General features: G+C 40.2%; 1 protein-coding gene across 2 annotated transcripts; it reads left to right on the forward strand.

The window, feature by feature from the left end:
- The first annotated feature begins 250 nt into the window (after window positions 1-250).
- C6H6orf163 (chromosome 6 C6orf163 homolog) lies at window positions 251-19612 on the forward strand. Of its 2 annotated transcripts, none has more exons than XM_058734657.1 (5): window positions 251-796; window positions 4685-4779; window positions 6193-6300; window positions 11400-11602; window positions 19106-19612. In XM_058734657.1, the coding sequence occupies exons 1-5, from the start codon at window positions 649-651 to the stop codon at window positions 19539-19541; spliced, it is 990 nt and encodes a 329-aa protein (XP_058590640.1). In that variant the 5' UTR covers window positions 251-648; the 3' UTR covers window positions 19542-19612. The 2 variants fall into 2 exon arrangements, with proteins under 2 accessions (XP_058590640.1, XP_058590641.1); XM_058734658.1 differs by lacking the exon at window positions 251-796 and adding an exon at window positions 3765-4521.
- The last annotated feature ends 601 nt before the right edge of the window (window positions 19613-20213 follow it).

The raw sequence follows: 20213 nt of genomic DNA on the forward strand, positions 1-20213 counted from the left end.
CCATGCACACAGGGGGAGAAAAGGCTACATCATGTGAGGCATGAGCCAAGGAATTCAGGTGGCCTCTAGAAGGTAAAAAAGGCAAGGAAACAGACTCTCCTGTAAAGCCTCCAGAAAGAACCAGCCCTGCTGACACCTTAATTTTAGCCTCATAAGACTCATTTTGAACCTCTGACCTCCAGAACTGCAAGAGAGTAAATGGTGTTGTTTTCAATCACTAAATGTGGGGTGATTTGTTACAGCAGCAATAGGAAACTAGTCCAGAGAGTATCTGGGAAATGAATGGCTGTACCATGCTCCCTTTCCTCATTATTTCTGGTTGCTTTTATGAGCAAAGCTTGTCTTACCTAGCAACAGTTGCTAAGTAAGTTAACAGTTTAGTGCTAAAGTCTGGAAGAGAGCCATTGCTTAAATCTTCCCAAATCCAGTGCCCATACCTTATGTGGCAAAGGCTTTTAGAACCGTTCTTTACCATTAGGCACATAACCACTGCCTAATCATGGCGAATCATTTCATCCTTACCAGCCTCTAACATCGTCCTAAAACCTTGATCCTCTTCTAGCTTCCTTAAACTTCCAGATTTTCTTAAAACTTTTATTTCTGATCTTAAGTGTACTTTAACTGCACATAGTAAAAGATATCTTAATTATGATCCGAAATCCGAATTACACGAACTTTGTTTGCTGTGCTGTTTGTAATAAAATAATTCCACCAGCCCCTTTGGGGGAAACATTCAAACGGATCCATCAATACAAGCCATTTAAGACACGCTTTTACACTCACAAAGATATACTGGGTAAGTAAATTTTGTTTTCCTTTGTTCTAATATTTGATAGCATTATGTGCTATTCTTTCTGCTATATTGACTTTTATCAGCTCTTCTGATCAAAGTTGCTTGTCTTGCAGGGGTGTCTGTTTGGCATGAAAAGAATATGGGTTGAAATCCAGCTTCTCTGCTTACCAGTTGTGTACCTTAGACAGTACACTTAGCCTCTCAGTGTGTTTCCTTATAGAGATGTTGGGAGTCCTATATTAAGTAGGGATATTAATACCTCTCTAGCAGGTTGGTTATGAGGCTTTAACGAAATATTTGTTGGCATATAATAGTAAACAGGAGTTCTTTTTGCCCTGGCCCATACTTTGGCAACTTCCTTACACATAGTAGAGGAAATACCTCCAAGTAACACCTTAATAAATAGTGAAGCTATAACCTTTACTAGTAGCTGGTGACATAAACATAGGTAGCATGGAGATAACCTGAGAATATTTACTATACAAGCAAATCAGATTGTAATTACAGGTTTCCTTCTCTCCTTATCCCCATCAGAGTTCGTAGTCTGACTTTGAGCCTTAGAAATGTTTTCCTAAGGACTCTCCAGATACTTCTCTGACCCTCTCTTCCTTTATACCTGGTAAACTACTGATTTAATTTCACTCCTGATCTTTGAAAATATGAGGAACTAAAGAATGGAGAGTGTTTTGAAAAAACTACAGTACAGGGAGAGGTCAAATTGGAATCATCCTCTAAAAACATCAATACCCAAACTGACTTTAACTTCTAGTAAATGTTTAGTGTGACTTATTAATTACAATCTCTGGTATGATTTGGCTTTTTACACCCAGGCCGGTGGATATCCATTCTTAGATATGCATTTAATGATTGACTTCTTATGCCTTCTGAGATATTTAAATCCAGATAAGCAAAATTAAATCTAACTAGGTAGAAATTAATATTTTATATACAGTGAACTGTATTTGTCATTGACTTTTTTATTAAAAAGGTTTTTTTTAATGTTTATTTATTTTAAAGAAAGAGAGAGTGCACAAGTGGGGTTGGGGCAGAGAGAGAGGGGAGACACAGAATCTGAAGCAGGCTCCAGGCTCTGAGCTGTCAGTGCAGAGCCCAAGGTGGGGCTCAAATCCATGAACTGTGAGGTCATGAACTCAGCCCAAGTCGGCACTTAACCAGCTGAGCCACCCAGCATCCCTGTCATTGACTGTTAAGTCAATGTTCTTAATGAGTAAATTCAAGAGCATGTGGGAATGTCTGTATAAATGTTAAATGAATATTGCATAGTGCAGTAGTCCTCAACCCTAGCAGTGCACACAGCTTTTAAAACATTTGTTTTTACAGGGCACCTGGGTGGCTCAGTTGGTTAAGCATCGGACTCTTGGCTTCAGCTCAGGTCATGATGTCATGGTACATGAGCTTGAGCCCTGCCAGCGCCGAGCCTGCTTGGGATTCTCTGTCTCCCTCTCTCTCTCTCTGCCCCTCCCCCACTCGAGCTCCCCCCCCCCAAAGTAAATAAACATTTAAAAATTTTTGTTTTTACTACAAATATCTAAATACAGAGTCATTGGATTTCATATTAATTCAACATAGACCCACTAAATTAGAACCTTCAGAATCAGGCTTCAGCATGTGTTGGTTTTTTATGTTTGTTTGTTTCATATTTTAATAGTTTTTATTTGGAAATAGTTTAAGACTCACAAGTGTTAACAACAGAGTTCCCATGTATTCCTCCAGTTTCTCTCATTGATATCTTTCATAATGCTAGTATATAGTCAAAACCAGGAAATTGCTATTGGAATAATACTATTAACTCAGGTACAGAACTTATGTGCATTTTTTTCTTGTTTCATAGTTTCATGAAATTTATCACGTGTAGGGTTGTATAACCATCACCACAATCAGGACGTAGAGCTGCTCTGTCACCATAAAGGAACTCCCTTGTGTTACTCCTTACACACCCTAACCTGAACCCCTGGCAACCACTAATCTGTTCTCCATCACTATAATCTTACCCCTTTGAGATTGTTATATAAATTAAATCATATAATATATAACTTTCAAATTGGCTTTTTTCATTCAATATAATGCCCTTGAGATCCATCCAAGTTATTCTTTGTATCAGTAGTCTTCTCCTTTTTGAGTATTTTTTTTAAAGCTATGTGGGAATCCTCTTGTACAATCAGGGCTGAGAATAATATAAAATAATGGGATGTAGGCTAAAAAAGAATAATAGCAACCCACAGTTGTATCACATTTTTATGAAATTTAATACACTGATGGCCCATGCTCAGTCACCTTTCTTCCTAGATCTTTCATAATCATATCTGCACAGTGTTGAGCCTACAAAATATATGTCCATCTCTACTATAGTATCCCCTGCCCTGTGTTTTCAGGTTCACTGATAATCTAGTATCATAGACTCTTAATGCCACCAAACATGGATGTTTATTTGCAGGTAACAAAAACACAACTCAGACTAGACCATGCATAAAATAGAATTTCTTGGCCTTTTAACAGAGAAACCCAAGCAGGATTTGGCTCCAGGGCTTTCAATGTAGCCACACTTGCTCTCAGTGAGTTGGCCTAATTGTTTACTCCTGCAACCAGGCTTACAGGAGAGAGGAAAAGAATAAAAGTTGTCCCAGACTGCTCTATGTGGCTGTTACCTCCAGCTTAGAAATATCAGAGGGAGAAAAAAAAAAAAAAAAAGCTATATTCTCCTTACTTCCTTATATAAAATCCTAGAGAAGAGCCTGGTTAGCCAGGCTGGAGCATGTGCCCAATCCTGGGCTGATTATTATCGCCTGGAGGATGGGGACAATGTGATAGGACATGCAGGATGGCTGCAGTGATTTGCAGGAACCCCCCCCCCCCCACACACACACACACCCCGCCTCCAGAACAACATGAAGTGAGAGAGGGACATTCTTGAGAAAAATGGTTTCTGTTACTGGAGGGAGAGCAGAGATACTGGGCAACCACATGTGTCTACAATGGTGTTGCCAAGCTGAGCACCGTAAGAGAGACACTGCAATATAAGACATGCTTTGTCATTTTAGGAAGTTGATTGTCAAGACCTAATCACATGGAAAGTTAATAATTCAACAAATCAAAGATGTGAGAAATAACTGGAATGAAGGGTAGGTAGCGTAAGAAGTTGGACTGGGGAGAAAGATCACTTTGTGTGTGACTTGAGCACTGAAAAGGCTCGTAGCCTGCATACAAGTCCTGAGTCACCTCTCACAGTCTGCTCTGGCAGACAGAGATGGAGCTTGGCTGCAGGTCTCGCTCTATCTGTGTAGTCCTAGCTATCTGTGTAGTCCTCTAACCTATGTAGGCTTTTATTTTTTTGTCCGGGTAGGGAGGCTATCATTATGGGAATGTTATGTGGAAATTAAATGAGACCATTGACAGACAAGTACTAAACAGCTGCCCCCTTACTCCACAACTGAAACGGCTAAACCATGAAGATCTGCACATGAAGAAAGCAGGTTTCAGAGTGAAGAAAGCATTTTCTGCTGCCTCTTCCCTGAGGGAGAGAATGCCAGCATCCAGAGAAGGACAAGCAGACAGGAGCAGAATAATGTGCTAATATCACTTGAATATTCCCTCACTGTCCTATTTTAGGAACACAAAATGCTCTTTTCTGTCACTTTACCTCCCCAGTTGCCTATTGTATGGCCCAAGTGTGATGACAGGAACAGACTGTCTCAAGACCCAACGGTACTGTGAGTTCCCTCTCATTTTTTACGGAAAAGTGTACCCCTTTAAAAGAAAAGATTGGCATCTCCTAAAAGTGTATATCTTTTAGATAACTCTAATAAATAGGTAATAGTGAAGAAGAAAAAACAGTCTGTGGATACTTGTGATTGTTTTTCCTCAAATACACAGATATTGGGGCAAATACTCTGAATAAACAAGAGCAATTCCAAGAGGAAATACTCAAAGAACGTATTGCAAAAGCAGAAGCTGATGTGTGGGTGCAGGTAAAAGAAACTGAATATCAACCTAAATGCATCTTTAGAGTTCTTTCACTTTTTGGATTTGTCTGAAACAATAAGCAGAACTGATTTTGAATCCTGGCTATCTGTGGGACCTTGGGCAAGTTCTCCAACTCTGCAGTCTTGGCTTCTTCAAATGTAAAAGAGGAACAATAATATTCTATAGGACTGTTGAAGAGTTCAGTGAAATAATGTCAGGTGCATAGGAGCTGCTTAGTAAGAGGCAGACACCATTAGGAGCTCCCTTCCTTCTAAATTGCCCCTATGTGTGGATGACTCCTGCTTTTTTTATTCTCATTGGCTTAAAACTTCAACAACAAAAAAAGACACCCTTGTTGATAATTGTTTATTATTGCTCAATATTTAATATGTAGACCATACATTTGTGCAGTGTGAAATACCCCTGACCAAGTGCTCTTTTTTTTTTTTTCCAAATGCTGCATTATCGCCTACTCTCCTTGCTCTCTTCTCTCCAAAGTCCTTGATACCTTGTCCCCGTGACTGCTGAGGGTCATAGGGGCAATTTGAGTGTATTGAGGTTCATAGTCAGATCCCAGACCCTTAACTGAAGCAAAATCTCAATCCTCCAACCTCCACTTCTTCCTGAAGAATAACATAAACGACTTCCTGAAGAGAATTATGCTCCATGAGGGCAGGACAAGCCACAGTGCTTAGAGCATTATTTCTCAGTTCCTTTATAACATAGACATCATAGCAAATGGTGTTGGAACTGTCCAGCATTAGTACCAGCACAAGCTTGGTATTAAAGTACTTGGAAAGTGCAAAATTCACCAAGTGCAAAGATATATGAATAAAAATCTTAGTAGTCCTCTATCTTTATCAATAATAGTAAAATTCAAATTAATTGCAAACCATCAATTATACACCCTAATATAAGGCAATGCTTTTGTGAGTAATCTACAATTTGAATGCCATCATATCTAGTGATCTGGGCACTCTCTTCAAATAAAATAATAGAACCTCTTTCTGAACACCTGATGCAGGAGGTCTGGGATGGTGCTCAGCCTCCTTTCTCAGCAAATTCTTGCTTTGTGCATCTTTCCACTTCTCTATATTTTCCAGATTTTCTGCGATGAGCATACATTGCTCTGATAGTCAATCAAGCAAGAAATAAAGTGCCAAATAAAAGACAACCCAGCAGCTTATACTAAAACCCTCTTTAGCAGTTCACAAAACAGTGATGTTAGCCATGTTAGGTTGGGATGTGTTAGGGCATCTCTGGCTAAGGCAGCCAGTTTTCTGGGAGAGGTTTGAGATGGGAACGGAGCAAGTGATGAGGGTGGTTGCTAATTTTCAGTAAACATGAAAAATGTATGTTAATATAAGTGTATATATTAATATATAAATATTTATAAATTTGGACTGTTTCTTTCAAAGGCTGATAAACGCCAAAAACAAGCAATCGAGAAGGCACTTGAAGAAGCAAATGACAAACACAAAATGAATATTCAGATTCTGAAAGAAGAACATCAAAAAGACTTACAGGTTTTTATAATGGCTTGTTTGTTGTCTTTTTAAGAGTACATACGTCAGTGGAAAGCTCTGGCAAAGGGAGAAGAGAAAAACAAAATCTGTAAAACCTTGATGGGTGTCTCCTGGAGGTTGGTCAGGAGACCCAGGATTTTCACAGAAGAGATGCTAGGCTCACAGATGAGAGGCAGCAGTGATGAATGGGTGCAGCAGAATCTATGATGTATTGAACCCAAACCTTGATGGGGTTTCAAGGCCCAAAGGAGCCATCCTGCCTGCCTTACCCACCACATCTCTTGTGCCAGCCTCTCTTCTCTCTCATGGCCCTTTTCTGGGTCCTCAAACCTGAGTGTCCCACCTCCTTCCCACCTCAGGGTCTCTGTCAGAATGTCCTTCCCCCACCTCATCAGATTTAGCTCAAACATCACTACTTTACCTGAATCAGTCTGCCCTTGACACCCTGTCCCCTTTTACACCCATCACTGCAGTTAAATAGACTGTGTGATTACTTGTTGAATGTCTGACCTGCACACGACTGTAGCCTCCATTAGGGCTTGACTCTCATTACCACTCTAGCCCGGTGTCCCACACAGGGCCTTGACTTAGAAGTGCTAAAGTTGGTGCTGAACGAAGGAAATAGGCTGTTTTCTTCCTTCTCCTGGGCTCTCTGATTGCATCCTTTTCCCTAAATTTGCATTTACTGCAATACCAAGAGGGACCCTGAGCTGCTACTGAATATTTCCTGCAGTGCCAAAGGTCATAAAACAAAGGGTCCTCTTTGTAACCTGTAACCTGTTCGAACACACAACTGTAGGTAACTAGCAAACTTTCCAGGCAGAGGCCCAGGAATTCATTATTTAGTTCAGTACCTCAGTTACAAAAGCTGATCAAAGGAAAAGGATATAGAACTATTCTTACATGTTGGCCACAGGAGGTATAGGAAAGGACATGGTATAGATGTGACAATTCATGGTCAGAGGCTGGAGGGAAAGTGGCGGAAGTCTGGCCCCAGGTTTGGCCTAACTTAATAAGAACATAATTAACAAACAGTTCAGGGACCACTGGCCCCATTTATTCATTGTTTCAGCAATGAGCACCTACTGTATATCAGATCCTTATTTAGTCCTCAGGAAACTTGTTGGCAGCAAAGGGAGCTTTGCTTCTGGTTCCTAAAGGGTAGTGGGATCCTCCCTGCTTTGCACCAGTGGCCTGGTTCCCAAGAGGTTGGCTGCAGTGGTCCACGCCCATTCCCTTTTTCAGTTCAAAACATGAAGAGCGTTTCTAGCATGTCTAGGCAGGCCTACTGTTCAGCTGACATCTGCCAGGATGACCATAAGCATTTAAATACTTCTCTATCAGTTGATAGATAGCCACTTGCCAAGCTCCTTAACACCTAAGTCACCCTGGCTCCTTCCCCAGTCTCCAAGACCTCCCCCAATTAAAAGGGCTACCCCTTTAAATTGGTGGGAAACTCCAAAGCTGGACCCTGCCCCAATGCTGCAGCCAGAGTATGCACATTAAAAAATTTGTTTATTTATTTATTTATTTATTTATTTATTTATTTATTTTTGAGAGAGAGAGAGAGAGAGAGAGAGAGAGAGAGTAAGCAGGGGAGGAGCAGAGAGAGAGGGAGAGAGAAAATCCCAAGCAGGCTCCTGTCAGCATGGAGCCCAATGTGGGGCTCCAACTCACAAACGGTGAGATCATGACTTGAGCTAAGTCAGACACTTAACTGACTGAGCCACCCAGGTGCCCCAGTATTTTGAATATTGCTCCTGGCATTATGTTGTGCAGATAGAAGGATAATTTAGCTGTGATGCCTGTTTCAAGGAGCTCACATTGACTGTCCCTCATATTGTCTTTGAGTGGAGTTGATACACTTAGTGCTAAAGTAGAGGAAGTCCTAAGAAAATGGAAAGGGGAAAAGTTAGAAGGAGGTTGACCTTTCTAAAATAGTTGTCTAGGGTTTGGGAACTCACATTTGTACTGCCATCTCAGGACATTTTTTATATAACAAAAGAGTGATTTATCTAAGAGGGATGCATAGGATTGTTTCAACTGTAGGATACCCAGACATAGACATCAGTACTGCTTCTCAGGGGGGTGTCTATGAACCACCTGCCTCAGAATCTGTTCACCTGGGAGCTTAACATGCAGATTCCCAGGCTCCACCTGATCTACAGAGTCAGGGGCAAGGTTTTTAACCAGCATTCTGTCTGATTCTTCTGTGTATTAAAGTTTAAGATTACCAATATATAGAGCAGAAAACCAAGCCCTTCTAAAACCAAATACCATTTAATTCTGGTATGTAAAAATCACTATGTATTACTCTTTTATAACATTAAGAATTTGGTGCAAGTCTCAGATGCTTGCTGTTGAGTAAAATTTCAAGATCTTACCCAATGAACAGACATTATTTTGAAAAGATTTTTATATTAACTTATTCAAATACAATAATATTAAAAAGCAAATGATGAAACGGAACCTAAGGTAAAATCAGAGTAGAAAATATAATGAAGTCAGGAGTGAATTTAAAACTTAAAATTGTATGTGTGCATGAGTTCCTGTGCAATTTTCACTATTTGGGCCTTGAGCTTTCTGGCAGTCAATGCAAAGACGAAAATTCAATGAATCACCATATCCATTAGGTAAAAACAAATCAGATAGAGAGGCCCAGATATTCCTGCATGTGATAGCTGAGAGAAACTTCTCCTAAGGGAGACGTTGTGTCATAAATGTCTGTCAAACATCTGCACAGTAAATATGATGGGTTTCATGAGGCTGTTTCTTACAATATCTCAATATATGAGCTGATTTACTCAAAATGCATTTCAGTAAAAGTAATTTAGCTGGGAGGCTTTCCATTGAATAAGAACACTGCCAAATAGTCAGTCATTGAATTATTTTTGTAGCTTTAAATATATATCCCACATGCTTTGTGAGGCAGTAAAATGATTTTGCTTTTAATACATCATTACATAAAGGAAGGACTCCATTTTAGTTCTTTGAATCCAAGTTCAGAACCCAGCCAAAATAAAGGGCTGGGGTGTCATTTTTAAATTCTATGATTCAAATAAAAATATTTTATGTACTACTTCATTTATCTAAAGCTCAACCATTCAGCCCTTTCAATTACTGAGAATACACTTGAAAACCCAGAAATAATTTAAAATATCCCCTGGGAACTTAAATAAAGGCCTCTGACTACAAGACAGAAACTCAGGCTTATTACTCATAGCAGAACCTTTCCATTCCCCACTCAAATGTTATTTACACTTACTTGACAGCCTGAGCCCAACAGATGTGGCTGCTCAACTTCACAAATCCAAAATAGATTAAATGCCAGCAACTAGAAATGACAAAAAGGAGCTCACAGACAGCAGTTAGAACAGAGAGTTCTCAGCACAATAGCATGTGAAGAACAAGAAACATTACAAAAACCAGGTATCAGATCTCCAAAAGCAAAGCAGTCTGGGGTCATTCATAACCGAGACAGGGAACCCAATAAACTTGAACGATTACTAAGTGTAGTACAAAGTATTTAGCTCAATACAATCATTCTCCTTTATCTACCAGCCTAGATCACCAAGAAATGTTAAAGTGTGTTCACTCTACTCTTTTTATGAAGTAAGGTAGACGTCACAGACATTTAGAAATATTTCCATTCAAAATGTTTTATTACCAAAAAGTTCTAGTCCTTTAAGAGACAAAGCCTTCTGTAGTATGGAAAACCTAGCTGGCATTTCTAAACAGCCAATGTTTCCCTTAAAAAATTTTTCTAAATACATGAACTGAGGCCACTCTGGAGAGATTCTTAAAGTTGTTTTCTGTTGTTTTATTCATTTTAAAAAAATTTTTCACCCTTGAAGTAGCCAAAGTGAGAAGTTGAAGACTTTCTTTCTCTTGAAAAAAACTGTAGTCTAACAAACATTTTAATTGTTGAGACACTTTTTTCTGCAAAGCTAAAATGATTTCAGTTTCCCATGAGATGTAGAGTTCAAAAGAAAGAGAGAGAGAAAGCAAGCAGTCGTGCTCACTGTAATTAGAAGGTTGTACGGGGTGTCTGGAATGAAAATACACTGATGAATCTCTTGAAGGACCCTAGCATCACGGCCAACAATGAAGCAAGAAACTGACATTAAGAACCCTGCTTTCTGTTCCTAGTTCTTTGACTGACTCACTATGAGAAATAACTTAATTTCTTTATGCTCTCTTGTTATCCCTGAAATAGAGATAAAAATTTATGTTCAAATGTAAGTTTTGAAACTCTAGACGGAATTGATTGTTGCCTCCTTTCTTGCATAAAACACTCATTGCATGATTAAGTTGCTGGTTTCCTCCATGAGACAGTGAGTCCTTGAGGAGGAAGATTCTAGCCTTCTTATGTTTGTAGTGTGTGGGTCCAGCAGGTGCCTGGCACACAGCGGAGTTGGTTGGCATTTCCAGAATGGTTACAGGGTTTTCTTTGAGAATCTGTTTTTCTTGAGTCCTGGTCTGACTAGTGCCTCCTCACTTTACTTGGCCAAAGGCATCCACAGGTCCTTCTGCCCTGGAGTAATGGAGCATTTGTTCCTGTCCCTTTCGTGAACAAGAGAGGACCCCTCAACGCTAGTGAGCTGGAATGCCCAAATGGCAGGAGGACCGGCCAGCAAGCTCCTGTGACTAGAGTAATGGGCAACTGTTAGCTCTCTGAGTTCAGGCTCCCTCTGCCCCCCACACCCAGGAGACATTTTGGAGGCACAGTCATTATTTCTGTCATTTTCCAGGACTGACTTCTTAACAGAATCATATTATGTATTTCTAATTATGTGTAAAGATAATATGACACTATAGGATTTGGGACAATCAAGGAAAAAGAGACAGACCTATTTTTCCTTTTTGCATATTCCCTTCTAATATTACCTAAATAAATATCTATGCTATATAGTTTGCACATTTCTGGTGCATCATATAAATGGAAGTTTTCCATATTATACACACTCTTCTTTTAAATCATCAGTGTTCACCGGTGCACATTCCAGCAGGTTAATGAACTATGATTTGAATAACCTCTTAGTGTGCATTTTTAGACATCAAAGCTGTAACATCTAAAGCTGTCAAACTGTTTCTCAAAGGAAATGGCAGCTAAAACCAAGATAGAGATGCACCAAAACATGGAAGATGAACTACAGAGAGAACACCTGGCTGCAGAACAACGCATGGTGCATAGAATCCAAAGGATTGTGATGGAGTGCCACAGGGAGAAGGTCCAGGCTGTGGAGAAGGCCAGGGCTGAAGAGAGACAGATGGCCCAGGAGGCAATCCAGGCCCAGAAAAGGTATTCCAGAGAACACATTTGCAAATCAGTATCTTACTCTGGCCAAATCTACTTGGAGAAAGGGTAAGGTTGAGGCACATATTTCCCAGGGGCATAGAGAGAGGGAGACACAGAATCTGGAGCAGGCTGCAGGCTCTGAGCTGTCAGCACAGAGCCCGACGTGGGACTCGAACACACAAAGCGCGGGATCATGACCTGTGCCAAGTCAGACACTCAACCAACTGAGACATCCAGGTGCCCCTGTGTTTCTACATTTTTTAAAGTTTATTTATTTAGCTTGAGAGAGAGAGAAAAAGCACGAGTGGGGGAGGTGCAGAGAGAGGAAGACAGAGAATCCTTTTTTGCATAAAACATTCATTGCACGATTAAGTTGCTGGTTTCCTCCACGAGACAGTGAGTACTCGAGGAGACTCTGAGCTGTCAGCACAGAGTCCAACGCAAGTCTCAAACTCATGAACTGTGAGATCATGACCCAGGCTGAAGTTGGATGTTTAACCGACTGAGCCACCCAGGCGCCCCTGTGTTTTTACATTTTTATTATGGAATATATCAAGCATAGAGAACAATATATAATACATTGTATAATGTGTGTGTGTGTGTGTACGGTTTAAACAAAAATAACATGAATATTCAATGACCTACCACTCATCTGAAGAGACCGAAAATTGCTAACACTTCTGAAGTTCCCACGTGAAGCTCCTCAATCATTTTTCCTTCCTCTCCACACTCTCAAGAGATAACTACCATCGTAAATAATGTGTTTTTCATTCTGATTCTCCAGTTTTAAGAGGCTAAGGAGAGAAATCAACAAATATTTCCCCATAAACACATAAAAGGCAATCTTCACATTCTCTAGCTGATATCATACACTAGCATGGATGTGTTACTTTTGGTCTTTTTCTTATTACACAAGTAATACACGCTATAAATAAAATCGACACTTTGGAAATATATAGGGCAAAACTTGTTAAGCCCTGACTTACTGCTTTCCTACCCTCTCTGTCTCCCAAGGACTTCATTTTAAATAATGGGTCTGTCTCATTCGTGCCCTTTTGATGAACTATAGCCTTATGTTTTACATAATCACAAATACTTTTTACATAAATCAGATCACTTGTTTTTAAGAGTACCAAAGTAATCATTTTTTAAAAATGTTTTTTATTGGGGCATCTGAGTAATTCAGTTGGTTAAGCGACTGGCTTTTGCTCAGGTCATGATCTCACAGTTCGTGAGTTTGAGCCCTGCATTGACTCTGTGCTGACAGCTTGGAGCCTGGAGCCTGCTTTGGATTCTGTGTCTCCCTCTCTCTCTGCTCCCCTCCCCCCCCGCTTGTGCTCTGTCTCTCTCTCTCTCTCTCAAAAATAAATAAACATTAAAAAAAATTAATGTTTATTTATTTATCTTGAGAGACAGAAAGAGAGAGAGAGCAGACATGAGCACAAGCAGGAGACAGGTAGAGAGAGAGGGAGAGAGAGAATCCCAAGCAGGCTCTACCCTCAGCACAGGGCCAAATGCAGGGCTCAATCTCATGACTGTGAGATCATGACCTGAGCTGAAATCAAGAGTTGGATGCTTAACCGACTGAGCCACCCATGTGCCCCCAAAGTAACCATTATTACGTATTCAATGAACATTTGATGGAATTGGCCAGTTTTAACAGGACAACAGTCAGGATCCCTAGTGATTATTGGGACCAAGAGAAAAACCACAGTTTCCAGGTGTTAAGTGACTTGCCTAAGATCACATGGCTGCAGCAGCAGAACCAGGACTGAAACCTCTGTTTGCCATCTAGTCTAGGACTTGTCTCTTTTGCTTTGCTCTTTGACTTAATGAACAAATCGATTTGTGTGTAGTTAATGGGTAAAAATCTTCTTTGTTAGAACTGTTTAGAGCAGGGCCAAAGGTAAAGTCCTCTAAGAATCTTATTTTGCAGATAAGTAAAAATGAAGGCTGCAGCTGTGGCTGTTTCAGTGGTACCTTTCTTCATGCATAGGCTATAAATCATCATTGAGGCAAAAGAAGAAGAAAGTAAAAGAGGATTCTGGGAGAAAGGTAGAGAAGGCGGTAACTCCCAAATGAGTTGTGGTCCGATGTGGTGAAAGGTAGTATCCTCCTCTCCCTTCTCCCCGCCCTGCATCTACAGGAAGTCCGCTCCTCCTATAGGGGCTTCTGGAACCACTCCTCATGTACCTACAGTGTCTGCTCCTTCCCTCACTCTGTTGCCTTCACCACCACAACCCCCCCACCTCCCCGCTGCCCCAGCCCTTTCTTCTCTGAGGTTTGAATAGAATATTTTCAATGACTGCCTTTTATTAAATCAGTTGACTAAAATTAGGGAACTGCCATGTCTGTTGTTTACGTGTATCCAACTGGAGTGTCCATTTTGTTCATTAATGTATTCCAAATGCCTGGAAGAGAGCTTGGCACAGGGTATGCATTCTTTAAATATTTATTAAACATGGGGGGCCTGGGTGGCTCAGTTGGTAAACATCTGACTCTTGTTTTCGGCCCAGGTCATAATCTCACAGTTCATGAGTTCGAGCCCAGAGTCAGGCTCTTCACTGGCAGCGTGGAGCCTACTTGGGATTCTCTCTCTCTCTCTCTCTCTCTCTCTCTCTGCTCCTTCCCCGCTCCCTTACTGTCTCTCAAAATAAATAAACTTAAAAAATATATTTATTAAACAAAGTTTCAAATCTGTTCTAATTAGCTGAACTCACTCTGCAGTACATCAGATCTTACTTCTAGACATTGCTAGATTCTAGTGTTCCTTAGAGTATTTGCAGAAACCAATACATGGAGAAGGACCAGTGTTTAGAATTCAACTGTAGATCTTTTATTTGACTAGAAACTATCAAGACTTAAGTATTCCGAACACATACATATTATGACAAATATGTTAAATTCACAGAAAATGTTTTTGTGGACTGGGGTGATTAGATTCTAAATAGATTATCTAGGAGACACCATACTCTTTCGCTGGAAGGAAGGAGAGGAGGAAGAAAAAAAGCAAGCAAGCAAGCAAGCAAGCAGGCAGGCAAGCTTTGCCTGGAAAGGTTCTTCTAAGTGTTTTCTAGTCCAAGACAAAGGTGTGAATGAAGTGGCTGCTCAGGAATTTTTGTGGTCATGGCTCTAATTCCTAATGATAGCTACCTTTTATTTAACACCTAGCACATGCAAGGCCCTTTGTGTGCTTCTCACTGAATTCTTATATCCCTTCCTGAGGGATTCTATCATTCTCCATATCTTCAGATGAAAACTCTGAGACTTAAGAGAGAGACTGAGCAACCTCATTTAGAGGTCATGTAGAGAAGGTCATGTAGAGGAGAGGTGACAGAGCCTGATGTGAACCCTGGTCTATATGATACCAAAGCTTATGACCTTCCATTATACTACCCTTCTCATTTCACCAGAGCTTATAAAGTATCTTCTGTGGATATGGTCCTGAGTTCTAGTGTAAGGAAATAAGGGTATTTCTTCAACATGTGAAGTCACAAAAGCATGGCTGCCCCACAGACCAAGGCTAGATGGGCAGGTACAAAGAACATGTAAGTGCTGGGAAAGCCCTGGAAAGGTCAAGTAACAAGGGTGCAAGCTGTGCGGTGAGGTAGGTTTGTTGGAGGCAGTTAGTCTTGGGTTGGGACTTGGAAGGAAGGAGATCCCATTTGTGAAAGACTGAAAAGAGTGAGGACAGCATGAGCAAACATGTAGAGGGGAAAGTGGGTAGTGTAATGATGCAGAACCAAGGGAAGGTTAAGAATACAAACAACCCTGAGATATAAATGCACTGCTGAAGGTTGGTCTCTGGAGATGCGCCCACAACCAAACCTATATAATGCCTGTCGCCTCAGTTTGAGGGTATCACTAATCCTGAAAGACCAGGTTTCCAATTTCCTTTTCTTTTTTTTAATTTTTAATGTTTATTTATTTTGAGAGAGAGAGAGAGACAGGCAGAGAGAGAGAGAGAAAAAGAGAGAGAGAATGAGTGGGGGAGGGTCAGAGAGAGAGGGAGAGAATCCCAAATAGGCTCCACGCTGTCAGTGCAGAGCTGACGTGGGGCTTGATCCTACAAACTGTGAGACCATGACCTGAGCCGAAATCAAGAGTTGGATGCTTAGCCAACTGAGCCACCCGGGTGCCCTTTGGTTCCCAGCTTCTCAGGCGGATAATCAGAATATATTTTCCTCACAACACAATGGTTATAACTGATTAAAATAGTGCTAACAGTCCTATAGTTCAAGTGAAAAAATGGATTAATAGCTTATTGTGGGCACATCAGGCAAATTTTCAACATCACCCTAAATACCTGATGACAAATGAGTTTGGGGAACAAATCCCTTTATAATTTAGGAATTGAAGAAATGGGGAAATGAAGCATTGGTTCATCCTGATATAAGAGAGCCAGGATTTTTACTGATAGACATAGAAAGGAGGTTGAAAAGTGTACTCTTAGCAAAATATATGGGGAAAATGAAAAGTTCACTTACTAGGTAGAAGGGAAGGAATGGACAGATATTATTCTTTAAACTTGTGAGCTATATATCTTGTACCATTTCAACAGTGTCCCCCAAAAAATGAGAGAAGGAGCTAAGAGAGGCCCTAAAGAGCAAAGCACAAATCAATTGCTGGTATGGTTTTTCCATGCTTCATTTTTTTCCCCAAGAGTCTAATGAGGTTGGATTATTATATATTAGTCTCTATTTTTTATTTAGCAATCTACGTTTTTAAAGTTTTTTTTAATCTTTATTTATTTTTGAGAGACAGACTGCGAGCAGGGAAGGGGCAGAGAGAGAGGAAGACACAGAATCCAAAGTACGTTCCAGGTTCTGAGCTGTCAGCACAAAGCCTGAAGTGGGGATCAAACTCAGAAAACAAGTTAATGACCTGAGCCAAAGTCAGACGCTTAACTGACTGAAACACCCAGGCACCCCAATAATCCATTTTTCTTCTCTGAGAACCCATTTTATAAAATATCAGACTGAATCATATATATATATATATATACACACACATATATAGGACACATACTAAATTTATTCAAAAATAGTTCATTTCTGGCCAGCACTACATGTAAATATGGTATGTAATTCTGAAATTCCAAGAATAGAGCCTCATAAAATTAGAGATGGCAGATAGACCCCACCACTTACAGAAAGAAGCATAAACATTCACATCATGTCAGAGGGGCATTGGAGGTCATCGAGTTGAACCTGCCATCCCTTTTGTTGGATGCCTGCCAGGCACTGGGGAGCCTCCCGAGTGCTTCTGTAACAGGAATTTTGCAGGTGGTTGAAGTGGTTGGTTAAAATGCCGAATGCCTCTTCTTGTCATGTGCTTCCTAATGTGGATCCAAAATGTGCTCAGTCTCATCCTCACATCCACACTTGGCTTCTCACTCTCTGCGTTAGTGATCCTTCAGAGACTTGAGAAGAGAGAGAGATTGTCCAAGCTTTCATTTGGAGGAGAAAAGAAAAAAACAAAAAGTACTAAGCCAGTTACTTTAGTCTTTCCTCATATGATATGATTTCTAGGCCCTCTTTTGAGAAAAAAAATTATGGGTAATTTGTATTAAAAAATACTTAATTTAATTTTTTTGAAGAGAGAGAGTGAGTAGGGGAGAGGGGCAGAGGGGGAGAGAGAGAGAATCTAAAGCAGGACAGGTAGTAAGTACTTAGTAAATGTTAACCCTTGTCTTTAACCATAGATACAGCCTGACTGGTGGGAAAAGGGAGAAGAGAGACATAGCATTGCAGCTAGAGAGGTGAGGGGACAACTGATGTTTACCTCAAGATTGGGGAAGTTGGCCACGTTTGAAAGTCAAGTTGAAAGAATTGGAGACAATGAGAGAATTGTATCTTAGAAGAAAGCAGTTAGAAGAAGGGCAGATGCCAAGTCTTGGGAAGATTGTGTTAGACTAGGAGGCGGGGGGGGGGAGGATTTTTATTAACAACCCTAAATATTTGAATCACATCTGTAAATTACTTGATCCTCAAATCTTTAGAGGTTCTACTCAAACTAGGTTAACCCAAGGCATCCACCAGAGTATATTGCAGCAGCTAAAAGCTTTCGACTTGGACTCAGACTGCCTAGGTTGCTCATTTTGCCACTTTACTAATTAAGTGAAATTGGGCAAATTACTTGACCTCTCCGAGCCTGTTTCCTCATCAGTAAAATAGGCGTAATAATAGATATACCTCATGGGATTTGTTCTGAGGAAATATTGTGCAAATATATATATGGGATGCTCATTTACTTGCCTTGCCTTGGACACGGTAAGAATTCAAAACAGTTGGCTGCTATAAATTTCATATAATTAAATACATAACAACCAGAGGTCTGTGAACTCGTTCAGAAGTGGTTCTCAAAGTGTGATCCCAGGACTGCTCAGTGTCCCTAACACCCTTTCAGGGGGTTCTTGAGGTCAAAGTATTTTCTTGATAATAGTAAGATGTTATTTGCCTTTTCACTCTCATTACCTCACAAGTATATAGTGGCATTTTCTATGGTTTTATGATGTATGATGTCACAACAGATTGAAACAATATGAAAAATCCATCTTCCTTGCTTTTAAGCTAGACAAGTAAAGAGTTTACAAGAAGAAATGTGAAATTATGCCACTTTTCTCACCAATTAAAAAAAATTAAGTTTATTTATTCATTTTGAGAGAGACACAGAGCAATCAGGGGAGGGGCAGAGAGAGGGAGAGAGAGAGAATCCCAAGCAGGCTCCACACTGTCAGCACAGAGCCCAAAGTGGGGCTTGAACTCATGAACCATGAGATCATGACCTGAGCCAAAACCAGAGTCAGACACTCAACCAGCTGAGCCACCCAGGCACGCCTTCACCATTTTTTTTAATTTGGAAAATACATTTTTCATAAAAGGTAAGTTAATTACATTTAATAGATTTAATCATACCTTACATAAATTTATGAATATTTTTTAAATGTCTCACTTTTAATTATAATACTATCAGTGCCACTAGATATAATCCATATAAACAAAAGTCGTTTGGGTTCTTTGATCATTTTAAGAGTCAAAAGGTGTTTTGAGACCAAAAGGTTCAGGCAACTATCATAGAGTACTGTTCAGATAAAACTATGAGTACAATTTCCTCCCCTCTGGCTAAAGGGAAGTGCTGGACTGATACAGAGAAATGCTTTCTCTAGGGGTTTGGAACTCTGACCCTATATTTCTTCATTTTTACACATTGCATTCATATTTTTCTAGCCAGAGAGGACTCAGGTCCCTAAAACTACCAGATACTCGGCTAGTAGGCCTCGCCTTAGCCTCCAGCGGGAAACTCAGTGAGTGACCTCCCTGCTTGAAAAATGTTTTTGAATTGTTGACAGCTAATGCAGTCCAAAAGCTCATTTCTACCTGCCTGTCTCAGACTGGTGGCTCATTTAAACAATGCAATAATGTCTCATCCATCTTAGGTGAAAGGCAACATCTTTTTGTTTTTAGCGGCTAACCCATCTAACTTATAAATCCATATCTTTTGTAGAATGGCCATGGAGGAACTTTTGAATACTGGTATAACAGCTATGAAGGATCAAAAGAAGAATGTGAGCCAACTGATAAAAGAAAAAGAACATGAAATGAACGTCTACTATTGCATGGCTCAGAGGCAGAAGCAAGAAGAGGTTCAGGAAGTGCTCCAAGAGGCAGAGAAGACACATCAGGCCACACTTGGAAATGTGATGGATAAGCTGGTTAACACCCAGGGGGAGCTGCTGTCCATAGTGAAACAGCTAGGCATCATGACAAATTGGAAGGATTTCCTGGAGGAGGAATTGCAGGAAACAAGGGCAGCATTTCAAAAATACATCAATTATACATTTCCTAAGCTTTCACCAGGACACGCAGATTTTATTCTGCCAGAAAGAAAGAAAACACCTTCCAATCTTATTATTGAGGAGAATGAAACAACTCTTGATTAGAAGAAGTCTTTAACTGAAATTTCACTACAAAGCCATTGTTCCGAAGACTAAATAAATGAACTCAAAAACCATTTATTGATTCCCAGTTACGTGCAGGGTACAACAGGCTGTGGGCATTTTGATGGAAAACCAAAATACTCAAAAAGCACATTCCAGGCTACATTGAGTTCTAAATCTAACTGAGGAGAAAAAAAAGTAAGAGGGACTAAAACTATTTAGGAGGGGAGAAGGTTTCTTGGAAGAAGTCCAAAGAAACTTCTGTTAACTGGCTTTATTCATGTCTACATCAGACATGTAACTATTTTAGAAATTGTTGCCATTGAAAACAAGTTAAGAGTCATCCTTTTAGATTGTTCCCATTGTGGAGAGGTGTGTTAACGTCCAGTAAAGACTGTTTTTTGGTGAACTGCAACAGCATTGTAGGGAAAAAAAGCAATTTCCCTCAAATCCAGTAAGATAACATTTAAGTTCTGGGAGCCCTATATAAGATAATTCAGAGAAGATTCATTTATATTGGTCAGTTGTGAAAGAAAAATGCATCTTTATTTATTTATTTCTTTAAACTTTTTAGAGAGGGAGAGAGCACGTGAGTGGGGCAGAGGGGCAGAGAGGCAGAGGGAGAGACAGAGAATCGTAAACACGTTCCACACTCAGTGTGGAGCCCAATGCAGG

Source organism: Neofelis nebulosa, chromosome 6, assembly GCF_028018385.1.
Source record: "Neofelis nebulosa isolate mNeoNeb1 chromosome 6, mNeoNeb1.pri, whole genome shotgun sequence".
NCBI lineage: Eukaryota > Metazoa > Chordata > Mammalia > Carnivora > Felidae > Neofelis > Neofelis nebulosa.